The sequence below is a fragment of the Pangasianodon hypophthalmus genome, chromosome 24, assembly GCF_027358585.1.
Source record: "Pangasianodon hypophthalmus isolate fPanHyp1 chromosome 24, fPanHyp1.pri, whole genome shotgun sequence".
NCBI lineage: Eukaryota > Metazoa > Chordata > Actinopteri > Siluriformes > Pangasiidae > Pangasianodon > Pangasianodon hypophthalmus.
In genome coordinates, this window is record NC_069733.1 from 8,333,189 (window position 1) to 8,343,219 (window position 10,031).

General features: G+C 36.6%; 2 protein-coding genes across 4 annotated transcripts in view; both read right to left on the reverse strand.

Annotated features, from left to right (window-relative positions):
- The window catches only part of LOC113536957 (uncharacterized), a 69,472-nt gene extending 68,526 nt beyond the window's left edge, over positions 1-946 (reverse strand). For 2 of the 3 annotated variants that reach the window (XM_053229153.1, XM_053229150.1), the window contains exon 1: positions 809-946. The gene's annotated coding sequence lies outside the window, so the exon portion shown is untranslated. Of the gene's footprint in view, positions 1-804 lie in introns of all 3 variants that reach the window. The other variant, XM_053229151.1, reaches the window with a different exon arrangement.
- A 3,079-nt stretch (positions 947-4,025) lies between these two features.
- hsf5 (heat shock transcription factor family member 5) lies at positions 4,026-8,678 on the reverse strand. The gene is made up of 6 exons (XM_053228725.1): positions 8,553-8,678; positions 7,746-8,249; positions 6,925-7,200; positions 5,384-5,550; positions 5,046-5,177; positions 4,026-4,158 (listed from the first exon to the last, which is right to left on the reverse strand). Exons 2-6 carry the CDS (start codon positions 8,242-8,244, stop codon positions 4,096-4,098), a joined length of 1,137 nt encoding a protein of 378 aa, XP_053084700.1. The 5' UTR covers positions 8,245-8,249; positions 8,553-8,678; the 3' UTR covers positions 4,026-4,095.
- Between the last annotated feature and the right edge of the window lie 1,353 nt (positions 8,679-10,031).

Sequence of the window (10,031 nt, forward strand, 5' to 3'; positions counted from 1 at the left end):
CCATATATGCAATATGCAATCACTGTTATATGCATAGAGAATATATATATATGTGTGTGTGTGTGTGTGTATATATATATATATATATATATATATATATATATATATATATATATATAAACTGCTTTTCATATAAAGTGATTTAAACGTGAATAGGAGTAAAACACTTGCAAAGACTGACAGGTTATATCTTAGTTTATGAACTTTTCTCTCAATTTCCACTTCTTTGCTACAGTTTCCAGATTTCCAAAATAGCAACTGTATATTATATATGTAGAATAATTATTACGCCTGTAACAAAGGCCGTCTTGGGGGGGGGAAAAAATCAACATAAGCAAATAAATGACAATTTTTTCAGGGTCGACCTGCACCTTTCTTTAGATTTGTGTGGAGCTATAATCCAATCTCGCCCCTCCCAATATGGCGGATGTGTTGACGTACTCGAGTAGCTTGTAGCTCCTCGAGGCTTTTAACAAACAAACACAGTATCATTTAGCGTTTATGGGCTATTCCTCACAGACTAGACCGCTCTAAAGAGTTGTGACATTGCTCAGTTTAAACCTACAGCTAATTATATCCAATTATATAATTATATACAGCTAGTTATCCAATGAAACTGAAAATAGCATTTACTTGCTAAAAGTATTAGCATTTCCGTTATAAACAGTGAGTGCTGCTCGCGCTATTTCCGGTAGTTTTGTATCAATTTTGTGGATATTTCCGGGAGTTTTGTATCAGTTCTGTGGCTGTTTCCGAGGGTTTTGTATCAGCTTTGTGTTCATCTCATCGCTTTAGAGAACTTACTTACTTTAATGTTGTGTGTCTTGTCGCTGATGCTTCTGGTTGCTACCCAAAAACCCGCCGCTGCAGCTTTCAAAATAAAAGCTTAGGCTTTCTACATGGCATGTCAGAAATAAAACACGAAGGGGTGTGCTGTCACAGGAAAATAATCAATGTCGGGGTGATTTTGATGCCCGGAAGTTGATTATTTTGCAGTTAATACCTCCTGAAGTGCTTTATTCCTCTTATATCGCAGCACTTTGCCAATTATTCCAATTCTTTTTATTAAATAAAGAACAAAACCTTGTTTATAGTTAGATTTAATGTTGTAGAACATCAGTAAGAGAAGTTAGTTCCTGTAATCGCTTACAGTTTACTAGGAGTAGCCTCTCTTTTTTCTCTCTCTCTTTCTCTAATGTTATTAAAATGAAGAAATGCTGCTTGTCATGTTACTGAGAAACCGACATCGCAGAAGTCCTCTGTCATGAAGAGATTCCACGTCTGAAAACTTAATACAGCTTTCATCTAGGCAAATTTGTGATTATTATTATTATTATTATTATTATTATAAGATTTTTAAGCCTATTTCTAGACATTTTAACTAATTTCAAGTTGTACATTGTTTCATTTCATTTGCTTCATTTAAGAAATAAAAGTTTTTAAGCTAAATTATCTGCCAGTAGAATAACTTAAACTTGGTGAAATTTACTGATCATTAAGGATCATTTGCTACCTACATCCCTTATATCATACCATTCCAAATGTTATTTAAAAACTAAAAACTAATTAAATTAAAAACTTACCTCACATTTGAGATTTATCATCCTAAATGTGTATGATCACATATTATACCACAGCACCGTCAAATTCTTGAATCTGATTGGTCAGAAGGTGTTGATTAATTCATTGTAACTAACAGGATTGGAATAAACACATTGTTTCATCGAAATTACCCAGTTTAAACCCTTCTGGTTTAGCGATTTAAGATAGATATAGATGATAAATGTGTTTTCTGTGACAGCAGCCATGAAACTAGTGTCTATTTTGGTAAAAACTTTGTATTTGAGAAAATCCATGTTGATATTTTTGCTTTGAAGAAATAGGTGTTATGTTAAATTTCAGCCTCATCAAGAACAACACAGAAATATAGTTTGTAAGTAAGTAAGGAATAACACATGATGTACGGAATATAACCGTGCGGTTATAGGAAAATATACAACTTACAAATATCAGTGTGAAACAGCAAGGCAGGAAAACTTGGAAGTGAGCAATAAAGCTTGTAATATAAACACAGCCTTAATCTTCTGGCTCCTTTTATCACTGCAGGCTCCTTTAACAGCTCTGTGTCTGGATTGTGTTACGCCCCGTTTCTAGGTCACCTTGTACAAAAGTGTCTGCCAAGTAAATTAATGTAAATCTACACCACTGCTCTTCCTAGGAGAAAAATAAAATTTCAAAATGTTGTCAAAATTAGTGTTTCATCAATGACTGATCTGAGTTATTCTGTTCTTATGCTATCCTAGTTTCTCTGTTCGGTTGTTTCTGGTCTCCGGTGTTCCTGTGTTTATACAGAACTGTGCAAAAGTCTTAGGCACTCTATTTTGTTTTTAGTAGAAACTTTGTTATAGATTTTTATTTTATGACTTCTAAATTATTGATTCAGTACAAAAACATTTTAGATTTCCAAACATTAGTTTTCCAGCACAAAATTAAATGTCTGCATGTCAGTTAAGAAAGCAGCATATTACATAAGAGACACTTTTCAGACAAAAAAAAAAAAAAAAAACATAATGAAGGCTGCTGGGATTTGCTGCAAAAATAAGAAGCAAGTGTGACAGTCAAAGTCTCCAGAAGAACTGTGGCTGGTTCTGCAAGATGCTCAGTAACACTCACAGCTCATTTCCTTATAAAACTGCACACACTGTACCTGAGACTACTATTTTTTTAAAGCGAAGGATCGTCACACCAAATATTGACTTCGTTTCATTTATTACTGTTTGCTGCTCTTTAAAGTATTTTTTTAATGTACAGACATTTAGTTTCATTGTTTTTGAAGGCATCTTTGCTCTAGAGCATTTCTTTGCATGTGCCTAAGACTTTTGCACAGTACTGTATTTTTATATATTAAGGTCTTAGTTGGACAAATTGGTACAACAAGATGCGTTGTTTTGTTTTGTTAACTTAAAGAAAGAGAAAAACAAAAGGTTGCTTAGGGAATGACATTCATGTAAGTGGATTCATTCTTTAATAAAGACATGTTGTTCATTAATGCATTAAAAACTGTCATAGTTGGCAAGTTGCTTTGGTATAAGAAGAATAAAACACTTCAGGATACATCATCAGATATTGGAAAATAATCAACTTCAGGGTGGTAACAGTAACTCCGCTTCACGTTATGCTGCATCACACCACCCCACCGTTGATTATTTTCCCAAAACAGCATGCCCTGTTGTGTTTTATTTCTTACCAAACTGCAATTGTTTTGGTGAGGCGTGTATTGCGAGTATATAGTGATCTATTTTAAATCTTCGACTTCTTCGTAAGGTCTGATCAGTCTTTGTGCCTTAAACCTCTGTGGCAGTGTATAAAATTTTATAGATGCTCTACAGCACCATCACACCACAAATAACTCTGATGCCTGTGCATTATCAAGTCATGTACCTCATTTATTTCTGTTTCAGATTTATTCTTAGACAGTTTTGTAGGCAGAGCTCATAGCTTATTTCCAAAACCTCATCACAGGAGTGAACAGAAATTACAAGAGAGAAATTGTTTCACTGAATAAATCGATTTAATTCATTTAATAAATCAAGCGCCTCAGTGCTCCCATGGCTGCGTATTATTTAAAATATGGTTAGAATTTGTTACTAAGACAAGGTTGCATTAAAAATATTGCTACGTTATTGAATCAAGCTACAGCTAAAAATTATTTTTAAATCTAAAAAGTATAATAAATAGATAAAGCATTTTGTTTAAGTTAAATCTTAAATAAAATACATGTACAAATGTTAAAACGATATAAATATTGTGAGCTGTTAAATAAATGACAGATTATGTCTGCAGTAAATACGTCACAGGTATCTTTCAAAAAAAAATTATTCAGGAAATACTCACATTGGTTGGATTAATTAAAGCTGTGCTATTTATAATTACATGTCAAACACTGTTTAATAAACTAGACTAATTCAGAAAGGAATATACCTGGAAAGTGACAATAATCAACTCAATAAATCAAGTTGCCGTCACGTGACTCACTGTCAGGAAACGGATTAAAGGCACTCAGTCAACATTTCCACTCAAAATAAAACCAAGTCCCTACTCAAGCTGTCTTCCCAGGTGACTGGTCGCCTCTGCAACTTCTCTGACATCAGCAGCAGCCTGAATAAAGAGAAAACACCAGCACAAATGCTTAGCATTACACTAAACATAAACTCAAATCCATCACCTCACAAACAAGTCTGTCTGTTTTGTTAGGACATTCCCTGGGATCCAGTGTCACAGTCACACTTCAACTGCTGCTGTCTAGTTACAGAGACTCGCTCCTCTTGATCTCCTCCAAACCAGCCTCCAATTGCCATAGTTAGATTAAATTTTAGAAATGAATAAAATTAAATTAATGCTATCTGGTAAGCCAAATGCTGAGTTATAGTCTATAGACTTCTGAGTGCTAATGCATTACTAAAAACATCTACAAATTTCTAGTTTTGTTCAGTCATGTGCTGAACAGAAATAAGGAAGGGGGTCGTGTAATGAATAATATAGATTAACGATGGTGACTACACACTGATTTACACTGCAAACGTTTTATGGTTACGTTTTGGTGTCAGTGTTTTTCATTACCTTGTAGTTTTGTAATTCAGTTTTCCTGAAAGTCAAATCAAAATTGTATAAATTATGCAAACAAATAGTCTAACAAATACTCGGAAAAGAGTGTTGGAATTTGCCATAAATTTTGGTGCATCACTACAGTTGGGTATTAAAAGACAACGAGACTTAACAGTGTGTGGTAGAAGTGCACTTATTAGCATTTGCATCACAATTCTTTCAATTTCAAAGTTTCGATTTTAAACTGAAGCCCCTGGTATGATTTCGGATGAGTTTCGTATGAGAACGAGAGATTTAAACCTCATGTTCTTGAACTGTGTAAACAGTTCTTGGTGCTGGATTCAGACTTTTAGACCATGTGGCACTACAGCAGCACTGACTACACTGTAAGCACAGATACACACTCAGGACTGTTCTTGATAGGGATCATCTAGTCTGACCTGCATTTCATCTGCCACTTTGAATACAGTGTCCAGGTTCACTCTCATGTCGCTCTTCCTGGAATCTGGAACATCACCTGCTTTCCAGTCTGGATCCTGATCAGAGGGATGAAGGTAGCTGACTGAGTAGTCCTGAGGAATGAGTGGTAAAATTCATATTAATATTATTTACACATCAAGGTTTTAATTTTAACTGTTTGACGTCCCAGCATTCCCATCGTACTGCGACATGTTCCATCAAATCTTAATGCGGCTACACAGGCTAAAATAACAGCACTGTTAAAATAACCATTTCTACTGATCAGTATATAAACTTAAAAAATTTTCTCAGCTCTCACAGGGTAATAGCCACAATGAGAGTAGGAAGCAGCTGGTTGTTGAGAGCATGGCACTTTTGAATCCAGGAAGCCTGGGCTACAGCACTGATACACTGGAAAAAAAAAAAAAACATTAAAGGTTAACAAACAATTCATTGCTTGGTAACACAATAACAACACATCACTAGTAGATTATTCTGGAGCGATATTACAATAACAAAACAGCTCCTGCGGCCCCTCTGCACACAGTTTCTTGTTCATTCTTTTCCTATTCTACTAAATATCATGTTGAAATATCAAGCTTTAAAGGTGCAAAAGTCAATTTTATTTATTCCTGACTTGTACAAATAAACTGGAAGATATGTAAAATTATAAAACCATGATGGACCATGATAAAAAAAAACAAAAAAAACAGTGCATTAAGCTGTGCCTTAGCAAAAGTGTATTAAGTCGCTGAGAAAACCCGTTTGGAAAACTGACTTCCGCTCCTGAAAGTTTGTTTGGGTTTGGATGCGCCTCCTGTCAGTCATTTTATAGACACTCTACCACTGAAGATCCTGGGGGGTCGGAGCTTCACAAACATGGGCGGAAATCATTCAAATGTTGAACCCACCTAACTCTTAGAGACCTAATCTTGAAAAAAAAGACAAATATTACCTAATGCACCTTTAAAGTAGTTGTGCTATAAAGACTAATTTCTATATTTTAAATGGACATTAGAGATAAATTAAAAGAGACGATCTGACCGATATATTGTTGGCTGAATTAAGCTTCCATTAAATGATGAAATCATGTCCATAAAGTACCAAAATGTGATTTTAAACAAAAGCCAAACACATTGTCAAGCACTAGGGGGCACTGATCATTCAGGTAGTGTTAAAAATGAGTTTATGCAAGGCATTGTGGGAATTCCTGCTTATAGTTATATGACCAAAGACATGAAGGAAAATCATGTTCCTAAAATGGACTGTGACAGTGTTGATGCCACGCTCATGTACACTCCTACAGCCCTTTTAATTTTATACCGAGAAGTTTGAGCTGATGAAAGGAGACACATTCAAGTAAAATATTAGCTGCTAGATAGATATTATTAGTTGTTAATAGATATTTAAATAGACTCCCAGTGCTCAAGAATAAAGTAAAACAAATGATTTATTTTGTATATCCAAATTTTGTATTGTAGGTTTAATTTCTAAACATATAGTATTATACTGAATGACTGACTGATATTTCGAAAAAAATCTACATTTGGGACGATAGAAAGATAGATAGATAGATAGATAGATAGATGAATAGATAGATAGATAGATAGATAGATAGATAGATAGATAGATGGATAGATAGATAGATAGATAGATGGATAGATAGATAGATACACACTGGAATCATGAAACAATGGACTGGGCTCCATCCTAAATTGCTTACAATTAAACTACAGATGTCAAAATAAAGCATCATACTATTGTATTTACTAAAGTAGCATGTGAATAGGAGGCTTACAGTAATTAAAGCTGAGCTCACAACTATTAGAAAGGGGACAAAATTTATTAAAGCGTCTTCACCTGGTGTGTAAAACCTGTACTGTGAGTGATGAGGCATGATGCCCTGCTGCACGTGTGCGGGGCTGGAGGGATGTGCACACGGCGAGTCCATCGGGAAGTGGTGGAACACGGAGACTGGCACAACTTTATTAGTATATAAAGTAACTGGAGATGGATCACCATGGCCCACTACAAATGCCTGAGAGGATTTGGGCGTTCTGTCGCACTCCTTCACCTGCTGAGGGCCATTACAGTGATGGTGGTAAGGAGTTCCCTGATGTCCAACCAAGACTGAACCTGAACAGATAGAGACAAGTCAAATATTAATAAACTAAAATTTCGAATGATGACCGAGGCCACAAAGTTAGCAAGCTGGCACTGTACTAACAAAATGATTACCTTTTCTCTCTATTTGTTCATTTTCTATTTTTTTTCTACACATTCCTGTATATGACTAATCTTTTTTCAGGGCTAGTGGATTTCCCTATATAGTCCTTCAAACCTAAAAGAAGTTTCAAGGTGTAAAGCATTTGCACAGTGGCCCAGAAATCTGTGGACTAGGGTTGAGGTGGGTTTCCTCCATGTTCCAGGTTAAAACACATGACAGTAAGTAGAGTAGTTACATTAAATTGCCACTAGGTGTGAATGAGTGTGTGAAATGTGTGTGTGCACGGCGCCCTGCGATGAACTGGCGTCCGATTCAGGATGCCCAGTTTTCTCAGGATAGGCTCTGGATCTACCATGAACCTGACCAGGATAAAGCGGTTACTGAAGATGAATGAATGAATGAATATATTCTGTGGTGTCTATTCTTTTAATCTGCTTCTTGAAACACTACCAACCCTTTTTCATCGCAGCAGAGTTTTCCTGGGGCGAATTCAGCATTGCATGAGGGAAACGTTTTGATGACCTGCTGGTCAGCTCTATCCCAGCGGCGAGCTTGGCCTTGTTGACAGGCGTGAGTCGCTTTAGGTTGACTAGCAGCTCTGGCTGATCCCGTTTGAAGTTCGGGTTGTGAAAGTGGTGCGGTTGGGCCATGACGGACGAGCTGTCGAGTTGCTTCTCTGAGATGTCATGGTCTGGACGCACTTTTCTGAAGCCGTACAGGTTCAGCTGGCGAATGAAACTGGTGAAGTCTGTCGTTTTGAAGTAATCGTTCATCTGCCTGGTGTGGGACAACAGCACTTCAGCTTCGAAGGGTTGCTGATGGATGAGTATTCCTTCGCCACTGGCGTCCCAGCAGATTGAGCAAATCTGAGGATCGTTCACCAAACGCCACAACTTACCAGGGAAGTTGTTGGGGTTGATCGAGATGACGACAGATGTCTCATCGATTTCCATACCAACTAAAGAATTTAGGTGGAAAAAAAGATCAACTGTAGTTATTTATTCATCTAGAACTAGAACTCTGGCACTAACTAGATAGTAGGTGGCTAGCTAACACATAACATTTATTCATTCATGTTCAGTAACAGCTGAAAATCACTATCAGTAACAAGCTAGCATGAATGCTATTAAAGCTGACCGTTAGAGTTGCCAAGCCACCTGGCCGGTAGCCTAAATAATCAAACAAAAACAGTCCCAAAGTAATTTCTGTAAGAATTACACTATAAAGTGTGAATTATTTCTTCATATATGAGTATATATACCTGCTATTTGGTTCCTTTCGGGAGTTCTCTGTTCTCTTATCGCTTCTCAGAACCGTTAAAACTGTTCGGAAACCGTTACGCGCACGCACCGGCCGCGAGCGTTTAAATTCACCAGTGGGCAGGTGGGGGCGCTCGAGCTCACTGCGCGCGACTCTATTTCTTCCCTAGCACGCGCCGCACAACTTCATGAATATTCAATGAGCTCGCGCGGATTTGTCCAATCAGAGTAACAAGCGCCGGTGACGTCATTCAATCACAACGTAAAGTGCTGCTGCGTAATAACGTGTATGCTGAAATAGTGACTACGCTGTTCAGCGGGTCTTGTAGGAGAGTTTAGACGCACACAGTGAACGTGTAGATCAGGGGTCACAAACATACAGCACACGGGTTCTCTGTTATTTCACTAGCCAGGGAAAAAAACACCTCTAGGCCATAAACTATGACAAAATGTAACTCTTCATTAGCAAACCAAAAATGTGATTCAAGATAACCATGTCTCTTTCCAATGAATTTAGGGCTGTCACAGCAACGGGGGCGAATACTTATGCACTCACAATTTTTATGTTTTTTTAAAAAATTTATTTATTTGTAAATAATTTTAACAAACTGTATTTTTATTTTATTATGTACTATTTTAGTGTGTATTGATCCCCCACTTTAATATAAAAGTCAGTTCCAGGCTGTAACACTACAAAAATGGTAAACCCATAATTTGGAATATTTTGGTTGAATTGCCTTCTGTTTTTATGTTTATGTACAGTATTTAGGCTCATCACTCAGATATGATTATATCAACCTTTCTCACTGAGCCAGCAGTAAGACAAAACAAAGGAGAACACTACTGTATAACATACATTACTTAGGCATTTTTTAACCTTTCAGTGGATAATACAGAAATACCAAATTTCATAACGGACTGTAATGATTGATTGAGAAACATAAAATGTACATAGTAAACAAAATGCTATATATATATAAATGACAGGTTTTTGTGATGTAAAAAAAAAAAATGAAACCAAGATAAATCATGTCAGAACTTTTTCCACTCTCAGTGTGAAATTACAACGTATAAAAATGAAGTAAAAACCCCCTAAACTAATACATTGTGGAAGCACCTTTTGAATTTACTGCACCACTCAGTCTTTTTAAGTAAGAGTGTATCAGCGTGGCACATCTTGACTTGGCAATATTTTCTCACTCTTTCTTGCAAAAACATTTTTAATCCATCAAATTGTGAGGGCATCTACTGTGCACAGCCTGCTTCAGGTCACCTCACAGATTTTCTGTTGGATTCAGGTCTGGGCTCTGGCTCTTTTGGTTAAGTCAGTCCTTTGTTGATTTGGATGTATGCTTTGGGTCATTGTCATGCTAAAAGGGGAAATTCCTTTTTCATCTTCAGCTTACTAGCAGACACCTGAAGGTTTTGCACTAAAATCGACTGGCATTTGTAGTTACTGCTGATTCCCTCCACCTTGATAA

What these genes read in the sequence shown, in the direction of transcription:
- hsf5 (XM_053228725.1), bottom strand. Translation starts at nt 8,244, where the DNA reads ATGGAAATCGATGAGACATCTGTCGTCATCTCGATCAACCCCAACAAC. An exon ending in GTACAGGTTTTACACACCAG is followed by an intron (nt 5,551 to 6,924) that starts GTGAAGACGCTT and finishes CAGAATAATCTA; the next exon opens with CTAGTGATGTGTTGTTATTG. An exon ending in CTCATTGTGGCTATTACCCT is followed by an intron (nt 5,178 to 5,383) that starts GTGAGAGCTGAG and finishes CTCATTCCTCAG; the next exon opens with GACTACTCAGTCAGCTACCT.